The following is a 23,046-nucleotide window of genomic DNA, read 5'->3' as shown; positions in this document are numbered from 1 at the left end:
TCGGCCGGGGAGGGAGAGATAAAAATAAAAAAAATTATTATTATTATAATTTATTATTATTATTATTATTATTATTATTATTATTATTATTATTATTACTACTACAGTGGTACCTCAGGTTAAGAACTTAATTCGTTCTGGAGGTCAGTACTTAACCTGAAACTGTTCTTAACCTGAAGCACCGCTTTAGCTAATGGGGCCTCCCGCTGCCGCCGCTCCGCCGGAGCACGATTTCTGTTCTCATCCTGAAGCAAAGTTCTTAACCTGAAGCACTATTTCTGGGTTAGCGGAGTCTGTAACATGAAGCGTATGTAACCTGAAGCGTATGTAACCCGAGGTACCACTGTATTATTAAGGTTGCTAACGTGTCATTCAGGACGTGTGTCACTGTTGAGACCTCAAAGACAAGGCGCCGTCCACCCTACTTGGGATGTAGATAAACCCCAATTCTGCTCACATCCATCTTCAAAACGTGTGGTGGTAGTGGCTGATTTTTAATTGATTCCAAATCCTTTTTTAAAAGAAATGAGGTAAATCTGGGGTGGAGAGCCTATGAGGCCCTCTGGATGTTGTCGGATTTAAACTCCCATCAACCCCAGTGGTCAGGGATGATGGGAGTTGTAGTCCCGGAATAAATGGAGGATCGCTAAGCTAGACCAGTATTGTCTACATCAGCCTTCCCGGACTTAGTGCTCTTCAGGTATTGCTGGACTACAACTCCCATCAGCCCCAGACAGCATGGCCAATGTCTAGGAGCAGGGCCGTCTTACCCATAGGCGCTAGGGGTGCAGGGCACCCGGGCGCTGGGGCACCAGGCCGAGAGTCCGGGGCCCGAGAGTGTTAGTTTCTGTTTGCCACTGTGCAGTGCTTTGGAGTCACAAGACTCTGTTTTGCATTCCTCACATTCCAGACTGTTGGAAGTCTCACGGAAGACAGGAGATGGATGTGACATTACTGGTTTCCTGTTTCTTTGTTGCTCAGTTGCTCTCTGCTCTCACAGAAAGAGGATGTATTTCTTTTCTGTCTGCGTAGCTTAGTAATAAAACCTAGCAATGTAACCCAAACTTCTTGTCTCTTCCCTGTGCTGGAAACTCTGCTGAATGGGGGATGTGCCTGGAGCCTTATCAGAGGCTCAGGTCATTAATTATCATTGGAGGCGATTCCGGAAGAGTCGCTCGGTCGAACGCAGATTCCGACAGAGAGCTGAGTCTGAGAAAGAGGCCAGCGGGCTCTTCTGCTGCGGGCGGCTCTGCGAGTTTGGGGGTGACGGAGCCAGCGAGACACTGAGGAAGCCGGCCAGCTCTGCCCTCCTGCAGCCCTGGGACTGGGCAACTGGGGGGGGGGTGTTGGGTGAATCTTTGCACCACGGCACTGCATATGCTTAAGACAGCCCTTCTAGGAGTGATGGGTTTTGTAGTCCAGCGACATCTAGCAGGCCACAGGTTTCCCATTCCTGGCGTATATAAAGCACAAAAGAAGAAATAAGCTGAATCTGAGTCGCCCAAGGCAATGGATTATCCACACTCAATTAATTTAACCTGATACATTATCTTTTAATTCTTCCGTATCTTTACATGGTTCCTATTTTTATTGTCTAAAAAAAAACCTTAATAATTTGGGTGTTATCAAGATCTTCTGTGAAAATATATCAGCTTCAAATAGCATCATGATTTATTTGAGTGGGTGAGATTTCTCTGTTTTCCCGGTACTGTACTGTGTGACTATATTGCTTCTATCACCAATGGAATACATGTTTACTCCAAAGTAAGTCCTACTGAGTTCAATGGGACTTACTCCAGAGAAGCCTGCATAGGATTGCAGTCTAATGCATTTCTTGCCCTCTGCTAATTATTTCTTTTTGGATTTAAAGGAACAGTAATCCCTGTTATTTCCTGGTTTCATTGATTTCCTATATTTCTTTATATGTAAGCTGCCTGTATACCATACATTTTTTAAGGCTTACTCCCCAATTCCTAAGAATCCTGGGAACTGTGATCAACCCCTTCCAGAGCTACAATTCCCAGCACCCTCAACAAACTACAATTTCCATGCACGGTGTGTACATCTCTGCAGATATTGCCTCTCCAAAACATTAGCTCCTTTCTAACCATGTCCACTTTCCCCCAGGGTGCTGATCTGAACAAGCTCCTCAATTTATCTATATATCATAATCCAGTTCCTGCTGGCTATTTGTGAATGTAAGAACCTGCCCAAACTTGCAATCAACCCTGGGCTTTTCATATTGCCCCAAATGTCCCTTCCGTCAGTTTCGCCAACTTTTAACTGGGGTTGCAAAATCGATGGTGGTGCTGGTGATATTTTGGGTCATCCCTACTACCTTCAGAATCCCAGAATCTGTGGGATCTCCAGTTTAAAAGTTTTCAGAGACCTACAGCCCGACACCCTGGAGATCTACCATCAACAGGGAAAGAGATGTTGAGTCCACAGACCCTACAAGTGTCCCTATTCTCCAGGGAAAGTCCTGGCTTTACAGAAGCCATCCCGGTTTCTGATCTGATCCCGGAATGTCCTGCTGTTCCTTAGGACGTTGCTATTTTCATCGGAGAAATGTTGGAGACTATGGAGTTATGTGAGCCAAGGAGGTACGTAACTATACAACCTTTAGAAGACATCTGAAGGCAGCTCTGTATATAGAAATGGTTTTTTTAATGTTTAATGCTTTATTATGTTTTTATGTATGTTACAAGCTGCCCAGAGTGGCTGAGGCAACCCAGTCAGATGGGTGGGACATAAATAACATTATTATTATTATTATTATTATTATTATTATTATTATTATTATTACTACTACTACTACTATTATTATTACTGAATACAGTGGTACCTAGGGTTACAGATGCTTCAGGTTCTAGATGCTTCAGGTTACAGACTCCGCTAACCCGGGTTAAGAACTTTGCTTCAGGATGAGAACAGAAATCGCACGGTGGCGGCAGCGGGAGGCCCCATTAGCTAAAGCGGTACCTGAGGTTAAGAACAGAGCTCCAGAACAAATTAAGTTCTTAACCTAAGGTACCACTGTAGGGTGTTTCTGTTTTCATTGGAGAAATGTTGGAAGGCATGGTAAAAGTAAAGTAAAGGACCACCAACTGTTAAGTCCAGTCACGGATGACTCTGGGGTTGCGGCGCTAATCCCGCTTTACTGGCTCAGGGAGCAGACATTTGTCTGCAGCAAGTTTTTCTGGGTCATGTGGCCAGCATGACTAAGCCGCCTCTGGTGAAACCAGAGCAGCGCACAGAAACGCCGTTTACCTTCCCGCTGGAGCGGTACCTATATATCTACTTGCACTTTGAGGTGCTTTTGAACTGCTAGGTTGGCAGGAGCAGGAACTGAGCAACGGGAGCTCACCCTGTCGCGGGGATTCGAACTGCTGACCTTCTGATCGGCAAGTCCTAGGCTCTGTGGTTTAACCCACAGCGCCACCCGCGTCCCATGGAGGGCATGGTAGGACATCCCTCTTTTCATCTGAGAAATGTTGGAGAGTATGAGCCTCTGATCTGGCTCCATCTAAAGCAGGGGTCACCCTTTTTCAGCTGTAAGCTGGTCCACTGTCCCTCAGACCTTGGGGGGGGGGCGGACTATATTTTGAAAGGGGGAAAAAATGAACAAATTCCTATGCCTCACAAATAACCCAGAGATGCATTTTAAATAAAAGGATACATTCTACTCATGTAAAAACACGCTGATTCCCTGGAGGAAATTTAAGAACTATTTGAATAAATATTGTAACATAAAAAATTAGAAATTACTTGGAAGAAAACAAATAGGCCTAGGATTAAATTAAGTTATAATTAAATAAATGGGATTTAGAATGTTAAGAAAAGTGAATAAGATGGACTATAATTGGAAATTGTATTAGTTTAACAATGATATTGGAAAGCTGTTACTTTTAACGGCAAGGAAACTCAGAAGGGCGGGACTTGAGGAAGTCAACCAAGATGCTTAAAAGGTTGGATTTGTGAAGAATTAAGTTTGTTGTTATTGTTTATCTGTTTATTGTTCTCCCCCCCTTTTCCTTCTTTCTTTTTTCTGTTTTTGTGTATCACTCTGCTTTGTGGTTTTTGTTATCGTTGTGGAAAATCTAATGATTTTTTTAAAAAACACACACACACACACAAAAACACACGCTGATTCCTGGACCGTCCGTGGGCCGGATTTAGAAGGTGATTGCCAGCTTTGTATGAGACACCAGCAAAGCGGATAAAACTCTTTAACGCTACGCCCTGCTGAGAATCGCTCTTGCTCAGGGGCAAGGCCCCAAATTGCCCCCCCCCCTCTCTCTCTTCTGCACAGGCCTTAAATTTCTCCACACAAACACCCCCCCCACCACAAAACGCCATCCATCAAGTCGCGCAAGTCGCGCTCACGTGCTTAAAGCATTAAGCGACGCGTCCAGCTCGGCCAAATTCTCAAACGGGAAAAGAGCTTCGGGTGGAATCTCTTGGAGTTCATTTAAAGAGATGTCAAGCTTAACAATCCTGAGGAATGAAGCAGGGAGTGGGAAGGAGAGAGAGAGAGAAAGAAAGAAAAATCAAAACTATTTCAAAACCCTCCTATCCCCCAAAGCAATAACCATCACGATTCCTTTTTTTCTTTTTTTAGCATCTAGCTAATGATGTCCTTTTGTTGTATAACACCCCCCCTTTTGTGTGTGTGTGGTTTTTTTTTTAAAAAAATATTTTATTAGTTTTCTTTTGGATTTATTTATTTATTTAATGAAATAAAAGGCAACCCTAATCAGTTTTGGACAAATAGCAAGACAAACTTGCAGCAATGCGTTTCCAGAAATGGCAAACAGGCATGTTGAGTGTGGCAATCCATCAAGAAGGCAGAAAAACAAACTGGATTGAGGGGGTGGGAAGCCAAGAACAAAGAGACAAACTTGAATCTAGTTGAACTTAGGAATGCTTGAGGCGTTTGGTCTTTGCAAAATCACAGTACGGACTGGCCTGATCAACACCACCTGGATTAATGTGTGGATCAGAAGGTAGCTATCCACCTGGATTTCGCACTTCTCTGAAGGCTGCTGTGAAGTTCTCAAAAAAAAAAAAAGGAGTATCAAAATGCATTTAGAATTAACTAAGAATTAAAGCGAGTGGCGCTGTGGTCTAAACCACAGAGCCTAGGACTTACTGATCAGAAAGTCGGCAGTTCTAATCCCCGCGATAGGGTGAGCTCCCGTTGCTCGGTCCCTGCTCCTGCCAACCTAGCAGTTCGAAAGCACGTCAAGTGCAAGTAGATAAATAGGTACCACTCTGGCGGGAAGGTAAACGGCGTTTCTGTGTGCTGCTCTGGTTCGCCAGAAGCGGCTTTGTCATGCTGGCCACATGACCCGGAAGCTGTCCGCGGACAAACGCCGGCTCCCTCGGCCAATAAAGCGAGATGAGCGCCGACCCAGAGTTGCCCGTGACTGGATTTAACGGTCAGGGGTCCCTTTATCTTTAAGAATTAGTGAATGAATGGGCTTGCTTTCCTTCCTCCTCCCTCCCAGTCTCCTTTCCTTTTCTGACGTGTCTCAGACTGTGAGACTGAAGGCAGAAACTGTCTTCTAGAAGATATGTGGATCTCTCCAAGTTGCTTTGGGAGCTGTTTTTGGCTGAAGAGCGAGATAACTCATTGGATCCAGGGCTTATCCACTTTAAAGCTCTGTGCCCCATTCCACCCACGAAACCTGCTCTTTAGCTCTCAATCAGAACAAATGTCAATTTGGGTTTTCTGAGGATTGACGTTTGCTCTGGTTGAGCACTAAAGACCAGGTTTTGTGGGGAATGTTCTGCAGCAAAAGCAAGGATGCTCGGACATGGAGCTTTAAAGTGTGGACCTGGAAAGACTGGAGGAAAGGTAATTGTGGACATGCCCTCTGAGAAAGGTGCCTTTGCGTCACAATTTAGAAAACTCCAAGGAGGCCCGTTGGAATCGCTCCAGTATAAATTCTCAAAGCAAGCACTGGTGCAATGCTCAGGCAGATCGAGCAAAGAAATTGAAGCATTCTCTTGCATTTCTTACCTACCGTTCAGGAAATTCTGTCTTTGGAAATGATTGCCTGGAACAGAAAGAAAGAACAACTTTAAGCATCCATTTGCTCCTTTGTCCAGGAGTGGGTGAACAGACATTAAAAGGGAAAATTGTGATTTCACTGTCAAGAAGTGTGAAGCGATGCACCCTGGGACAAAACATCCTAACTTTAGGCAAAGATCGATGAAATTGTCAGCCCAGCGTGCAACAGTGCTGAAGAAAGGCAAAATCCATGCTAGGAATCATTAGGAATTGAAAATAAAACTACTGGTATTGTGAGTTGAGTTTGGGAGAGATGCTGCCTCTGAATGCTAACCTAAGAGGATGGTGATGATAATATTAGTAATCATAATAATTTTATCATTTAGATGCTACCAATCTGACTGGGTTGCCCCAGCTGCTTTGGGCGGCTTCCAACAGAATATTAAGACACACAAAAAAACCCCTCAAACATTAAAAACGTCCCTGCCTTCAGATGTCTTCTAAAAGTCAGATAGACGTTTATTTCCTTGAGGGTGTTCCACAGGGCAGGCGAATTGTGAACCGCCCTGAGTCCTTATGATGAAGGGTGGCATAGAAATTTAATAAATAAAATAAAAATAGATATTTCAAGCCTGCCCGTAAAAACGTCATGTAAACATGGCTAACAAGTGTTTGAAAACGTATTACATATCTATGTTTCCCTCACACATCACACAGCAAGGCCATGGGTCCTTTACCTGGAGTCTACAGATCCAAATTCAAAGTTGAACGCTAACTGCTTAAGTCGAGACATCTTCAAACAGAGAGCATAATGAGGCCCAGGTGTTTCCACGTTCCAGGTGAAAGGAAGGAGGTCCACTTCCACAATCCGGTCTTCAACATACTGACGGTTCATCTCTTGAGAAATACTGGAGCAATCTTCTTTAAGAAAGGAAGAAAAAAGACATTTCTCTCTGTGTGTCTGTCTTCTTAAGCCCAGTAAGAATAGAATCACAGAATTGTAGAGTTGGAAGGGTCCATGTGGGTCATCTAGACCAACCCTCAAATGCAGGTTTTTTTTGCCCAATTGGGGTTCGAACCCATGACCCTGGGGACAGGGCTGTCTTTACCCGGGGGTGTAAGGGGTGCTGAATTCTGGGGGGCACAAAATGTATACCTACTATATACCGGTCCCTCTTGATCGGTGGCAGTGAAAAGCAATGGAGCAAAAGCCCCTCCCCCCGTCACTTCGCAGTTTTTTCTGCTGTCATTGCTACAGGTGAGAGATTCCTCCCCCCCAAAAAAGCTTGATAACTTTGAGTTCGCCCCCAAAAAACTTTGGCTTCCTTCCTCCCCCCCAAAATTGGGGGGCGCTGGGCAGATCTTTGCACCCCGGTGGTGCATATGCTAAAGACGGCCGTGCCTGGGGAGAGCATTCTACAGACGGAGAGCCACTGCAGAGAAGGCCCTGTTCTTGTGTTGCCATCCTCCGGAGCTCTCGAGGAGGAGGCACACGAAGAAGGGCCTCAGAAGATGATCTCAGGGTCCAGGTAGGTTCATATGGAAAGAATATATGAATACCTTGAGGTATTGCAGTCCTGAGCCGTTTAAGGCTTTATAGGTAAAAATCTTGACAATCAGCCACGGAAAAGCAGAAGATATTTATTATTATTTTAAAATAATATTTATTAACAATTTAAGCACTACAGAAAAAAAATTTAAACAAAACAATACAGCACAATACAAAAACAAAAACACTACATAACACTAAGCCATTAAACTAACAAAACAAAAAACAATTTAAAACACATCCAATAATTTCAATATCTTATCTTTTATTCACTTGTTTCAATGACCTCCCTTTTTGTGTTCCACTTCAGTTAACTGTTTCAGCAATTCCTTTCCATCTTCCTCTGTTTTCTGTCCTGTAATTATCTTAACATATTCTAACCTTATTTTTTCCCTTTAATACATTAATAATCTATTTATACTTAGTTCCTTATAACATTTCTACTAAAGCCATATAACTTCATTCCAACATTTTTCTAACATTCATTGATTTTACAGTATTTCTGTAAATAGTCTTTACATTTTTTCCAGTCTTCTTCCACCGACTCTTCTCCCTGGTCTCAGATTCTGCCAGTCATTTCCGCCAGTTCCATATAGTCCATCAACTTCATCTGCCATTCTTCCCGGGTGGGTTAATCTTGTGTCTTCCAAAACTGGGCGATGAGTATTCTTGCTGCTGTTGTTGCATACATAAAAAAAGTTCTGTCCTTCTTTGGCACCAGTTGGCCGACCATACCCAGGAGAAAGGCCTCTGGTTTCTTCAGGAAGGTATATTTAAATACCTTTTTCATTTCATTATAGATCATCTCCCAGAATGTCTTAATCCTTGGGCATGTCCATCAAAGGTGAAAGAATGTACCTTCACGGAAAAGCAGAAGATAGATTGCAACTATCACGCTCATCGCTGACCTGCAGCCAGACCCAACTCCTTGCAGGACCTCCCATTGACCGAACACTTGCAGGAACAGGCACAGTCGCCCATCACCAGCCCTGGAGACCTCTGCTCTTGAGGGGCCTTTGGGTTGGGTCCCAGTCTGCGTGGCAGTGGGTGAGCCCCTGGTGGACTCCACTGGAGCAGCTGAGGCCCCTCTGATCCATTGAGAGTGCAGGATCAGGTCTGAGACACAGCTGCTTGACAAATGACATGCCTGAGAGCCCAAAGTCGCTGGGCATTTCGGGATTAAAAGATCCCAGATGGGAAAGGGTGTTCCTTTAGATCAGTGGTTCTCAAAGGGTGTAGCGAAGCCCACACTGATTTGATAAGAGAGGATGGAAGTGAGGCAGGAAGAGTAAAATGCAATCAAAGAAACATTTAAACATTTCAGTGCAGTATCATATAGTATCTATATAACTATATCTGAAGCAATCAAACTCATTTGCAACTGAGCGGCCCAGTTTTATTACGAAAACAGAGGACTCCCCTCACATTACAAAACCTTCTGGTTAACTTCAAACTGCTTATCAGCTTCTATAGATAATAGTTTTTAGAAAAAGAAAACACTGATTCATGGGAGCGGGTGAGTTTTGTGTGTTCTGGGGACCCATGGGTGACACCCCGAAGACTGCCAGGAAAACCTTGCCCTCAGATTCCTCCCCGTTTGCACAAAAGAACCTCTAGGGCAGTGGTGGCGAACCTTGGCCCTCCAGATGTTTTGGAACTACAAAACCCATCATCCCTTGCTAACAGGACCAGTGGTCAGGGATGATGGGAGTTGTAGTTCCAAAACATCTGGAGGGCCAAGGTGCGCCACCACTGCTCTAGGGTCTAAAATCTTCGCTGGGTTGAAAATTCCATGACTTTGTGCTCTAAACCTTGTTATGAAGCCTCTGATTTGAAGCTGAGATGTACCTCTTGCCAATTAAACCTTGGTGGGGGTCAGGAAGACCTGGGGGGGGGGAATCGGCCTAAACGCCACAGAAACCACCCCGTTCTCAGACCCAGCGAAGGGAAAGGATTTTGAAACATGTAGTAGGTAATTGAACATGAAGGTTCTGACGCCTGCCTAGCAAAAGTTCACCACCTCGCCTGTGATCTTTCACTTCAGACGTATTAGACCGAAATGCCTTTGGGGAGGTTTAAGTGCTGAACTATTAATGCTAAAACAAAGGAAATAACCGCCGTACAACGCCACAGCTTTAGGGTTTCCTGAAGCGGGAAAGAACAGAGGAACGGCCTTTAATCTCAAACATCCCTCAAAGGCGTTACGTCGAAGGGGTTCAAGCAGTTGGCTGCCCAACCTCCCATGGCCTCCAATTCAAAAACGAGGGAAACTTTCTTGGTCCTTTGTCATGTGGACCATGCCAGGCGCTGTACAGAGCAGCAAAATTATGAGAGGCCCGGCACCAGAGTGAAATGTGGGATGGGACCGATGCGAGGATCCTTGCACAATTGAGCATTTGACCGCCTCAAGGGGTTTGTAACAGGGCAGGCTTGGTAGCACACTGTATCCTGCTGACAACATAACGAGTTTTGCATGAGGCTAAAGCATCTTAAAAAGCGGAGACATCACCTTGCCAACAAAGGTCCGTATAGTTAAAGCTATGGTTTCCCCAGTAGTGATGTATGGAAGTGAAAGCTGGACCATAAAGAAGGCTGATCGCTGAAGAATTGATGCTTTTGAATTCTGGTGCTGGAGGAGACTCTTGAGAGTCCCATGGACTGCAAGATCAAACCTCTCCATTCTGAAGGAAATCAGCCCTGAGTGCTCACTGGAAGGACACATCCTGAAGCTGAGGCTCCAATACTTTGGCCACCTTATGAGAAGAGAAGACTCCCTGGAAAAGACCCTGATGTTGGGAAAGATGGAGGGCAGAAGGAGAAGGGACAACAGAGGACGAGGTGGTTGGACAGTGTTCTCAAAGCTACCAGCATAAGTTTGACTAAACTGCGGGAGGCAGTGGAAGACAGGAGTGCCTGGCGTGCTCTGGTCCAGGGGGTCACGAAGAGTCGGACACGACTAAACAACAACAAAGCATGGGTAGGCAAACTAAGGCCTGGGGGCTGGATCCGGACTAATCGCATTCTAAATACGGCCCACAGACGGTCCAGGAATCAGTGTGTTTTTACATGAGTAGAATGTGCCCGTTTATTTATGTTGATGTCAATCAACATTTGATGATCTCCTTCTACCGGTCCACAATAGAAAGTGTCCTTTCCTACTGCATCACGGTGTGGTATGCTGGTTTGACATCAACTGATAGGAAGTGCCTACAGAGGGTGGTGAAGACAGCACAAGATATTATGGGCTGTCCCGTGAATCTGCTGGGTGAAATAGCAGAAGAACGTTGCCTTAGGAGAGTGAGGGAAATTCTCAGGGATGATTCACACCCTGGCCGGCACTTTCTTGATCTCCTGCCCTCGGGCAGAAGATATAGAAGCAGGATTAGTTGCACCAACAGGGTAAAGAACAGCTTCTATCCGTGGGCTGTTAGGCTGCTGAATGAAAAGATAACAACAGGGCAACTGGCTTTCGGGTTTGGTAGGTGTGTGTCAGTAAACGAGGGGAATTAAGACTAAGAGAGCTGGGGGGGGGGTGCTCGTGTAATCTCACCGTACAGTGGTACCTCGGGTTATAAACTTAATTCGTTCCGGAGGTCCGTTCTTAACCTGAAACTGTTCTTAACCTGAAGCACCACTTTAGCTAATGGGGCCTCCTGCTGCCGCCGTGCCGCTGGAGCACGATTTCTGTTCTTAACCTGAAGCACTATTTCTGGGTTAGCAGAGTCTGTAACTTGAAGCGTATGTAACCTGAAGCGTATGTAACCCGAGATACCACTATTGCACAAGTGACAATAAAGTATTTCAATTTAAAATGCATCTCTGGGTTATTTGTGGGGCCTGCCTGGTGTTTTTACAGTAGAATGTGTGCTTTTATTTAAAATGCATCTCTGGGTTATTTGTGGGGCATAGGAATTCGTTCATTCCCCCCCCCAAAAAAAAAATATATATAGTCTGGCCCCCCACAAGGTCTGAAGGACGGTGGACCAGCCCACGGCTGAAAAAGGTTGCAGATCCCCTGGGCTAAAGGGAACCCAAAGAGGATGTGCAAAGAAGCTGAATGTTGGAAGGCTCAGGGGTAGACAGGAGAAAGAACTTCTTCACATAGTTAAATGGCGAACGTAAGAAGAGGCTGCAGGATCAGGCCAACATCCCAATCTGTCCAGAATCTTCTTTCAGATGCCAGTTGTGGGAAACCAGCGAGCCGAACATGGTTTCCAGCAACTGCCATTCACAGTGGGGCAGGACAGCTGAAAACAATGCCAATTTATTTTAGGGCTCACACACGTCCGGAATTTCCTGGCCATATTTGGGATTCATCCACCAAAAATAGCATCCAGGTGGGATTTTCAGAATTCGGTTAAAATGTCCAAGAGAATATGGCAGTCCATATTGGAAGAGTGGATTTGGGGGGGGGGGGCAAATTTCCTTTAAAAATAGCTCAAAAACTTTTTTTGCAGGGGGTGGGGAGCGATTTTGCAAAATAAAAAGTTCTACAACTTTGCCCCACCCCCACCCCAACAACCCTCAACAACTTTGCCAAAGTGTTTAGGGAAGTTTTTAATGTTTGTAATGGTTTATTGTGCTTTTAATTCTGTTGGGAGCTGCCCAGAGTGGCTGGGGAAACCCAGCCAGATGGGTGGGGTGTAAATTTATTATTATTATTATTATTATTATTATTATTATTATTATTATTATTATTACAAAATAAGCTCAACAACTTTTGTGTCCGGATTTTCACTTTTTGTTTTTGTTTTAAATAATATTTATTAAAATTTTTGTTTAAACAGTAAGAGAACATACAAAATAACATATGATTTTTCAATATCCACATTTCATTCACCTCATTGGACTTCCTCGCAACTCTCGTTCCTGCATTCCAAAATCTCAAACTTTACTCAGCAATTTATTACCTTGTTTCAATTCTTATAATATAATTTCCCAATATTATATCCCTAATTTTAGATAATTTAGATCCCGACTTTTAAAAACTTAATTTTAACATAGTATTTATCCAAAATTTATCTTTTCTTTTGATTACATTTATCTTCATATTCCTTTTAACTAACTTATTGGTGCCGTAGAAGAAGAAGAAGAAGAAGAGTTTGGATTTGATATCCCGCCTTTCACTCCCTTTAAGGAGTCTCACAGCGGCTAACATTCTCCTTTCCCTTCCTCCCCTACAACAAACACTCTGTGAGGTGAGTGGGGCTGAGAGACTTCAGAGAAGTGTGACTGGCCCAAGGTCACCCAGCAGCTGCATGTGGAGGAGCAAGGAATCGAACCCGGTTCACCAGATTGCGAGACTACCGCTCTTAACCACTACACCACACTGGCTCTCCGTATTGTTGCTAATCTTACATCTTTCTTAACATTCATACAATTTACAGTGTTTTTGTAAATAGTCCTTAAATTTCTTCCAATCCTCCTCCACGGCTTCTTCTCCCAGGTCTCGGATTCTGCCAGTCATTTCCGCCAGTTCTATATAGTCCATCAGTTGCATCTGCCATTCTTCCAGTGTGGGCAAATCTTGGGTTTTCCAATGTTTGGCGACAAGTATCCTTGCTGCTGTTGTTGCATACATAAAAAAAGTTCGGTCTTTCTTTAACACCCTCTGGCCGACAATGCCTAAAAGAAAGGCCTCTGGTTTCTTAGGAAAGGTATACTTAAATACCTTTTTCAGCTCATTATATATCATTTCCCAGAAAGCCTTGACTCTAGGGCAGGTCCACCAGAGGTGAAAAAACATTCCTTCAGTTTCTTTACATTTCCAACATTTATTATCTGACAAATGGTATATCTTTGCAAGCTTGACTGGGGTCATGTACCACCTATATATCATTTTCATAATATTTTCTTTCAAGGCATTACATGCCGTGAATCTCAGGCCGGTGGTCCATAACCTTTCCCAGTCAGCAAACATAATATTATACCCTATGTCCTGTGCCCATTTTATCATAGCTGATTTGATCGTTTCATCTTGTGTGTTCCATTTTAGCAGCAAGTTATACATTCTTGTGTAAATTTATTATTATTATTATTATTATTATTACAAAATAAGCTCAACAACTTTTGTGTCCGGATTTTCACTTTTTGAAATATGGCAACCCTAATTCACGTCTGGCAACCAATGCACTCCTTTGGTTTCAAATAGTACATGGGTAAAGGTAAAGGGACCCCTGACCATTAGGTCCAGTCGTGGCCAACTCTGGGGTTGCGGCGCTCATCTCACTTTATTGGCCAAGGGAGCCAGCATTCAGCTTCCGGGTCATGTGGCCAGGATGACTAAGCCGCTTCTGGCGAACCAGAGCAGTGCACAGAAACGCCGTTTACCTTCCCACCGGAGCGGTACCTATTTACCTACTTGCACTTTGACGTGCTTTTGAACTGCTAGGTTGGCAGGAGCAGGGACCAAGCAACGGGAGCTCACCCCGTCACGGGGATTCGAACCACCAACCTTCTGATCGGCAAGTCCTAGGCTCTGTGGTTTAACCCACAGCGCCACCCGGGTCCCTAGTACATGGGTAGATGAGTCCAAAAAGCCCGGGAGACAATTTTTCATGGCTCTCTAGTGGCTATGCTGGCTCATTTACCGGAAGTAATGTATTTAGCATTAACTCTGGATGTGTTTATTTGATTCTGACCAAACTAAGCCTCCTAGAGCACAACATACAAGTGCGTTGATGCAATTTTGCAGACTGATTCGAAGCTAAGAATCAGTTTAAGAGGGTTTAAGTAGCCGTGAAATCTCCTACAGGCTGTAAGGTCCACCCGTCTGCTGGCTAACGGTGCTGTCGAAGCCAAATAGGGACTGGAAGGGGCGACATGCGAAGGGACAAGTGGTATTGGGCTTTTTCAAGGGACGCCGGCATGTGCCAAGGCTTGCTAAAATAAAGGACCTGGAGAAATAACAACTAAAGAACAATGGCAAGAGAAGTTGATGAACTATGCAGAACTGGCAAAAAGGACAGAAAGAGAAAAGGACAACAGAGACTTTGAAAGAGATTGGGAACCATTCGTATTATGTTTGCAGAAACAGAGAAAGGCAATAGACTTGATGGCGGGATTTAAATAAACACCCACATTATTAGCATCAGAAAATGTTTGGAAGATAGTGGAATACGATGGTGTATTTAATTTTATTTTTATGTTTTTAAGGTTTGATGTTTTGTTATTAATAACTTTTTCCAATCAGATAGCAAAGCGGGTGGAAATAGAAACCGGAAACACAAGTTGGGGAAAGTCTTGGAGGGGAGGGATGGAGGAATATATAGTAAATGTTAAGAATTTGAGGTGTATGTAATGAACGAAAATGAAAAATGAAGAAAAAAAAATTAAAAATAAAATAAAGGACCTCCTCTCGGCCTTTTTGGATCCTTGTTTCTAATTCCACAGAGGGTCGAGGGATTCAAAAGCAGTTCAAAAGAAGCAATTAGCAGGGTGGCTCTCTGCCCGTGGCAAAGCCAGAGGGCAACCCATTTATTAAGAGTGGCACACCTTGACGCGAAGGTGATGAGGGTAAAAAAGGAAAGCAAGACTGCAGAAGTTATTAATGTGAGGGAGAAGCCAAGAGATCCATCATTCTGACCTGGGAAATTGTCATTTAATAAGTCCTGGCTGCTCCGGAACGTTCCAAAAGGGTAGCTTTGTTCTTTGTTCCTTGCCAATGAGCTGTGAGACGCTTGAATGTCGCAGGCGGGGAAATCTTCCAACCAGAACTGCCTGGTTCTCTGTTCGTGGCAGGAATGTGCCTGCAATATTGGGCAGTCCAAGCCCCTTCGGAGGCAGAGTATCCGCTTTGAGTACACCAAGGTCCTGGGTTCAAATCCCGGCATCCTGGGAGAGAAATGCTGGAGAGCTGCTGCCAGCCAGTGCAAGTAATATGGAGGTGGGGGGGCATTGGTCCTACTCCTTATAAGGTGGCCAACTAACTGGGAAGCGCTTGTTCTGTATGCTGGCCGTCCTGGGTTCAATCTCAGCATCTCCAGTTAAAAAGGGTCAAGCCACAGACAACAGAAAAGACACCTTTCTGCCGCTTAAATCTGGATAGCGCTTCCAGTCACAACAGAAACAGCTGTGGTTGACGTCTTTAGATTGCTTCTTCCAGCCGACTGGCTTCTATATTTGCAGATTAATTCGAGTCTGCATTAAATAGAAGCTCATTTTGGAATTATATGTTGACGGTTGAGCAGGTATATACTGACAGTATATACATTTAAAAAAAAACAAACCCCAAGGCAGAGCCAATTGCGTCGGAAACTTAAACCCCAAGTTTTATAGAATTCTAGAGTTGGAAGGGAAGCCAGGCGGGTGTGGAGGACTCCCTGGTCCTGAATGGGGTAACTGTGCCCCTGAAGGACCAGGTGCGCAGCCTGGGAGTCATTTTGGACTCACAGCTGTCCAAGGAGGTGCAGGTCAATTGGGTGTCCAGGGTAGCTGTTTATCAGCTCCATCTGGTACACAGGATGAGACCCTCCCTGCCTGAAGACTGTCTCGCCAGAGTGGTGCATGCTCTGGTTATCTCCCGCTTGGACTACTGCAATGCACTGTACGTGGGACTACCTTTGAAGGTGACCTGGAAACTGCAACTAATCCAGAATGTGGCAGCTAGACTGGTGACTGGGGGCGGCCGCCGAGACCACATAACACCGGTCCAAACTACATTGGCTCCCAGTACGTTTCCAAGCACAATTCAAAGTGTTGCTGCTGATCTTTAAAGCCCCTGTATCTCTGAAGGAGCGTCTCCACCCGCATCGTTCAGCCCAGACACTGAGGTCCAGTGCCGAGGGCCTTCTGGCGGTTCCCTCATTGCGAGAAGTGAGGTTACAGGGAAGCAGGCACAGGGCCTTCTCGGTAGTGGCGCCCGCCCTGTGGAACTCTCTCCCATCAGATGTCAAGGAAATAAGCAGCTATCCTATTTTTAAAAGACACCTGAAGGTAGCCCTGTTTAGGGAAGTTTTTAGTATTTAATGTCGTATTGTTTTTAACACTCGATTGGGAGCCGCCCAGAGTGGCTGGGGAAACTCAGCCAGATGGGCGGGGTATAAAAAAATAAATTTATTATTATTATTATTATTATTATTATTATTATTATTATTATTATTAATCCAACCCCCCTGGAATGCAGGAATTGCAGCAAATGAATTCTTGACAGAGGGCCTTCCAACCTATCCAGATCTTATCATCCTTTACTGGCAAGTTGCTCCCCTGATGTGCACACCCTGAGCCCTTGCAATATGGGGTGAGCACCCCAAACTGGTATGACTGGCATGTAAGCACCCTGAGAATGGACAGCTTAAGACAGCTGTTGATGGAAAGGGATTTGCAGTCCATAACTTTATACAGGAGTAACCGAATCCCCGCGACAGGGTGCACTCCCGTTGCTCGGTCCCTGCTCCTGCCAACCTAGCAGTTCGAAAGCACGTCAAAGTAGATAAATAGGTACTTCTCCAGCGGGAAGGTAAACGGCATTTCCGTGCGCTGCTCTGGTTCGCCAGAAGCGGCTTAGTCATGCTGGCCACATGACCCGGAAGCTGTGCTCTGGCTCCCTCGGCCAATAAAGCGAGATGAGCGCCGCAACCCCAGAGTCGGCCACGACTGGACCTAACGGTCAGGGGTCCCTTTACCTTTACCTAACCCCTTGACCCACCTCGCTTGTGTGACTGAGAACTGCTAGGACTGCAAAAATCTCCCAGTCTATCAGTCCTGAGTGCTCAGAAAGGGTGCAGGGAGCGGTTATGCATGTGCTACTGTAATACACTCTCCACAGGGGCTGCCCCTTTCTGGGTACAAAATACAGCTGCGTGGATGCTATTGAGGACCAAGCAAATTTATTATTTCTGAGCACACCTCAAGGCACCGGTGCAAACATTTAAAATCCTAAAGAATTTAGGAGCACTTTATCTAAAGCAGGCATGTGCAACAGGTCGATTGCGATCTACCGGTCCATTGCGGGGGTGCCTCTGGTCGATCACGGATCAATTGTGCCCCCTTCTACCCCCAAAAAAAGGGAAAGGGAAAAAGTGCAACAACATTGGTGTTTCCCCCCTAAAAAGCTCAACAACTTTGGTCACTGCCACAAAACAAGCTCGACAACTCTTGGGAATGACAATGGGTAGATCACTGCCAGTTTTTTATACTGGGAGTAGATCGCACTCGCTTGGGAGTTGGATGTGCCTGATCTAAAGTATCACCCATATGATCCTGACCAGTTATTAAGAACTGGACAGGTCCTAGTCAAGTGCCGCCCAGCAGAATCTCTTAGGCAGGTGGCAAAAGGGACCAGCAGGGCCTTTAGGGTGATGGCTCCACAGAAGTGAACTTCCCTTCCTTCTGAACCATGAACAGCCCTATGATGACAAGGGCTCCTCTCCTCTCGCCTGCCCTTCTTTAATGTCGTAGTACTTCCAAGACCTGCCGCTTCCTTACGATTCTGGGATTTTAGCATTCCCTAGTGTAGTTAAAAGAATGGCACGCCAGCCAGCCACCTTCTGAGGGCCATAACCTCATAGAAGGCAGCACTTAGGTAACTTTAAAGTGCAAATAAAGTTTGTGCAAAATCTTTGCATTGTTTTGGCGCGTGTGAAATAATGGGACGAAAAGCCCCCAGTTTGCAAAAAAACTTAAACCACAAGTTTGTGCAATGTCTTTGCATTGCTTTGGAGCATGCAAAATAAAGAGACAAAACGCCCCCCGAGTTTGAAGAAAACAACAACCCAAGGCAGATCCGAAAGCTTTGCAAACCAAAAGTTCGTGCAATATATTTGGACTGCTTGGACGCATAGGAAACGAATGAACAAAAATCCCCCAGAGTTTGCCCCTTTTGCAGGAAAAAAAAAACCACCCCGAAATAAATGGCCATTTACCTGGCGCGGCTTAATAAAACAACCCTCTCTCTCTTGCAGGGGCTTAGCGACCAACCTCCTTCCTCCGTCCCCGGGTTTGCTTACATAGCAACCTGCCCGGGACCAAAGCGGCGAAGACTACGCTTCCCAGAACCCCCTTGGCGCGCGCAAGGGCCATTGCACAAGGAGCGGCGGCCACGCGTCCCCGGCGGAGCCGGCGAGGAGCATCCTGGGAGTCGTAGTCCCCGCAGGGCCGGGGAGCCGTAGAGCTGCGCGGCGGCGGAGGCGCCCGGGAACTACAGCTGCGGGGCGGGCGGGGATTTGGGGGCAGGAGGAAGCGCGGGCGGAGGAGCGGCTCCCTGCGCCGGCTGTGCACGGGGCTGGGTTGCTGGACGCCCGAGGGGGTCTCTGCGCAGGATGCATCCCGGGCTGGCCGTGGGGCTGGTCTTCGGCGGCTGCTGCAGCAACGTGGTTTTCCTGGAGCTGCTGATCAGGTGAGATGCTGCGGGGAGCAAGGATAGGGAATCCACCTGCCAGGATCGGGGTGGCGTGGGCATCCCGAGAGGCGCAGAACCGTGGGGTTGTGCATTGGGAAGGGTCCCCAAAGGTCATCCATCCGAACCCCCCGGCATGCAGGAATCGCAGCCCCTGGCAAATGGTCACTCAACCTCTCGTTTAGAGCCTGCTAGAAGCAAAAGCAGCGGTTGATTATTTGCAGCTGCGTAGCCGGGGAGGGCAGGGAGGCAGCTGTCCACCTCTGCCCCCCTCCAAAAATAATAATCAAGTAAGATAAATAAAAATACTTAGCCGAAAGTATAAATAATCAGAATGATTGGAATTGGAACGCTCGCTGAGCTCAAGGTAATTTAGAACAACTGTTTGCGGAGACGTCTCGTTCCGAATCTGCTAGACAGAGCCAGGCAGGGGGTGGTGACAGGTGGGGGTATATAAACTATATATTCTGTATCATTAGGCTATTAGTATATAAAACCCTTCTGGGACGCGGGTGGCACTGGGGGTTAAGCCACTAAGCCTAGGGCTTGCCGATCAGAAGGTCGGTGGTTCGAATCTCCGCAATGGGGTGAGCTCCCGTTGCTCAGTCCCTGCTCCTGCCAACCTAGCAGTTCGAAAGTACGCCAGTGCAAGTAGATAAATAGGTACCACTCTGGCGGGAAAGGTAAACGGCGTTTCCGTGCGCTGCTCTGGTTCGCCAGAAGCGGCTTAGTCATGCTGGCCACATGACCCGGAAGCTGTACGCTGGCTCCCTCGGCCAGTAAAGCGAGATGAGCGCCGCAACCCCAGAGTCAGTCACAACTGGACCTAATGGTCAGGGGTCCCTTTACCTTATATAAACCCCTTAAAACTTGGGACCAGTTTACCTGCGAGATTGCATTTCTCAGCGGAATTTGCACCGTTACATGTAATCCCCGTTCCACATTTGTAAGAACTGGGTCGTTTCGTGTGGCATGACTCACTGCTACCCTTTGGAACTCCCTGCCTGTTGAAATAAAACGGGTGCCTTCATTGTGCTCTTTCCCAGCACCTGCTGAAAGCGTTCTCGTTTAGAGAAGCCTAAACAGATGCTTAGAAAGTTGAGGTGATTTTAATCCGTTTTAGTGTGTTAAATTTGGCATGCTTAAAAGTAGGTAATTCCCCCCTCCTCTTTCCATTTTCTAAACCACTTTGAGGCTTTTTATAAACTAGGTAAAGGTAAAGGGACCCCTGACCATTAGGTCCAGTCGCGGACGACTCCGGAGTTGCGGCGCTCATCTCCCTTTACTGGCCGAGGGAGCCAGCGTACAGCTTCCGGGTCATGTGGCCAGCAGGACTAAGCCACTTCTGGCGAACCAGAGCAGCGCACGGAAACGCCGTTTACCTTCCTGCTGGAGCGATACCTATTTATCTACTTGCACTTTGACGTGCTTTGGAACTGCTAGGTTGGCAGGAGCAGGGACCGAGCAACGGGAGCTCACTCCGTCGCGGGGATTCAAACCACCAACCTTCTGATCAGCAAGTCCTAGGCTCTGTGGTTTAACCCACAGCGCCACCCTTTTATAAACTAAGCGGCATATAAATGGATTGAATGAATGAATGTGCTGGTTTGCCAACCCCTTCGGTGCTTCTTGGGTAAAGTTCAGTGTGTGGATAGTACTAAATTAAATGGACTAATGGTGTAAGGCCGCTTACCTGTGTTCCCATGGAACAGGTGAATCTGAGATTTATTTTTATTTTTTAAATGCATCTAAGGGTGGGAGGCAGACATTGGCATTTCAGCTGTGAGGAAAGCAGCAAGCCGGGCCTGTTGTCCTTGAAATGGTTTTCAGGATATTAAATTTCTGTGTACAGCATATCGGACTCCCTTTCCTTGTTGCATGAGGGGGGAAAGAGCAGGGATACCCTGCGAATGCTCTCTGAATTCTCTAGGGAAGCTGAGGCGCAGGTCTGGCTGGGTAGAAGTGAGTCATCCATTTTCAGATTGCGCTGTGGCAGCAAAACCGGCTTGGCTTTTTTTAATGTTTGATGTCTTGCTGTGCTTTAATTTGTTGGAAGTCGCCCAGAATGGCTGGGGCAACTCAGTCATATGAATAATAAATTGCCACCGCCCTCATCAGTATGGTTGCCCTGTGGGTTCACATATAAAGCCAAAACGTTGGCACAGCTCCTTTACGGATACTTTCTGGGCCCGCCAACCTCCTCGTTCATTTATTCCCCTTGAATGAGTGCAACCCAAACTCCTCAGAGCCCTTCTACAAGTTCCTAGATGCGATTCAAATGCATGGGTCAGACTAGAAACAAGCATGATGCAAGTCAAAGCTCATATTAGTCTAACATCAATATATACCTTATTTTTCGCTCCATAAGACGCACCTAGTTTTTACAGGAGGAAAACAAGAAAAAAAATATTCTGAATGAAACAGTGGATGTATGATTTTTGTGGTTCATGCTGTAGCCAAAGACATGATACGTGAATTTGGGGTAGTCCAATGCAAAAATCCTGAGGATCCATGTGGATCCGTGCTTTGTAACCACTGTTTTTGCACCATTGCGGCCCCACAAAACAGTGGGTGCATGGTTTTTTTTGGTGCAGGCTGTAGCCATGGACATGCTGTGTGATCTGATGGAGAATTTGGGGTGACCCACTGCAAAAATCCTGAGGATCCATGTGCTTTTACCTACCCCCTCCCAGGCAGCCTCCTTTATCGCTAGAGTCCCTTATCTCCCTCCCGATCGCTTGCTGATCAGCGGCTTTGTTTCAACACCCGCTTCCCTCTTTCTAAAAATAAAAGCACGATCTGCATTTTGCCCGTGGGCAATTCAGCTCCAGGGACCACGCATTTTCTCCATAAGACGCACAGACATTTCCCCTTACTTTTTAGGAGGAAAAAAGTGTGTCTTATGGAGCAAAAAATACGGTAAGCGGCTAACTCTGAAACTTCTTCCCCGAGGAATAGCCCCTTTGATTCTGAGTGACCAGTTTCAGTCTGGCTATCAGACAGCAGTCTTAAACACTCTTCAGAAACAGGGCCTTGCTCCCCAAATCCGCATAACTATGGGCCTGGGCCAAGCTAGATCCGTGGTTAGGAAAAGAATCATGGGCCTAGAGAGACAACAGGACTGTACAAGGGTCCCTGATTATAAAATCATAGAAAACAGGAGATACGTAGTCGCTCCAGCAGCATATCTCTATTTCCTCACACCCAGAAACGCAATAAGGGCTTTTTACTCTTGCTAGAAGCTTGGCCTTGCCCTCACCGGTTCTGGAAGGCTCCTATAGAAGAGTCCCCTACGCACAGAGACTTTGCACCTGCCCATTAGGGGAAATAGGAAGCCCCGAACATATATATTTATTTAGATGTCCTTTTTATGTTGAGATTCGTAGAGACACCATTGATCCCTTGCTGGAGAGGCTCACCGATCTTTCAGACAAGTCTAAACTTAATTCTCTCCTCTTAGGCAAAGATCACAAGACGACCTGGCTGGTAGCCAGATTCTGCGCCCAGATTTGTAGGCACAGATCGTCCTCTAGAATAAAATAGCTTACTAGGGAAATGCTGAAGTCACCCTTCAATTTTTTATGGTAGCCCAAATCTCAGTTGTACAGGTGTATGTATATATCTCAATTTTAACTCATGAGCTATTGCTGCAATCTGCTCCGGTTGTATATTTTATCTTTATGAATGCTGTTTTTATTGTGTTATGTTATGCGAGCTGGTCTTTGACCGTAATAAATTATCTATCTGTGGGTTCACGTGTTCTGGAAAGGAGGGAGGGTGGACAACTTGGATTCTCAGCTGCTGTGAATGCTGCCATCGTGATCTCTTGGGGGCTCATTTGGCTAGAGAGGCCCTTCTTTCTTCCCTTCTTTGACGATCACTTGTAGCCGAGTAAGATTGTCTTCCGTAAACACGGTCTTAACCGTGTATCCGTAAGTGACCATGGAGGCCAATTCTGGATCCACACATCCTTCCACAATGGAGACTGTTTCTGGGCGGGAGTTGAATACGGTGTGGATTTACCAAGCGTGCCTTCCTCCTTTTCTTCCTTACGTCCTGTGTTTGAGCGTCTTCAAAGCCCATACAAAATTAAAAAATTCCTTCCAGTAGCACCTTAGAGATCAACTAACTGGGAAGGTGAGCTTG

The 23,046-nt window shown here is 45.8% G+C and overlaps 2 protein-coding genes across 2 annotated transcripts in view; one reads left to right on the top strand and one right to left on the bottom strand.

Annotated features, from left to right (window-relative positions):
• LOC309378695 (uncharacterized protein) overlaps window positions 1-15,321 on the bottom strand; it is a 30,885-nt gene extending 15,564 nt beyond the window's left edge. The window contains exons 1-4 of the mRNA XM_081927269.1: window positions 15,151-15,321; window positions 6,754-6,937; window positions 6,030-6,062; window positions 4,387-4,497 (exon numbers count right to left, since the gene is read on the bottom strand). Coding sequence (XP_081783395.1) covers window positions 4,387-4,497; window positions 6,030-6,062; window positions 6,754-6,911 — 302 coding nt within the window. The 5' untranslated portion in view covers window positions 6,912-6,937; window positions 15,151-15,321. The remainder of the gene's footprint in view (window positions 1-4,386; window positions 4,498-6,029; window positions 6,063-6,753; window positions 6,938-15,150) is intronic.
• A 3,426-nt stretch (window positions 15,322-18,747) lies between these two features.
• SLC35B4 (solute carrier family 35 member B4) overlaps window positions 18,748-23,046 on the top strand; it is a 29,607-nt gene continuing 25,308 nt past the window's right edge. The window contains exon 1 of the mRNA XM_081927357.1: window positions 18,748-18,900. Coding sequence (XP_081783483.1) covers window positions 18,824-18,900 — 77 coding nt within the window. The 5' untranslated portion in view covers window positions 18,748-18,823. The remainder of the gene's footprint in view (window positions 18,901-23,046) is intronic.

The sequence above is a fragment of the Podarcis melisellensis genome (assembly GCF_964234715.1).
Source record: "Podarcis melisellensis genome assembly, chromosome: 10".
Classification (NCBI taxonomy): Eukaryota; Metazoa; Chordata; class Lepidosauria; order Squamata; family Lacertidae; genus Podarcis; species Podarcis melisellensis.
This window is presented reverse-complemented; position numbering and strand designations above follow the sequence as displayed.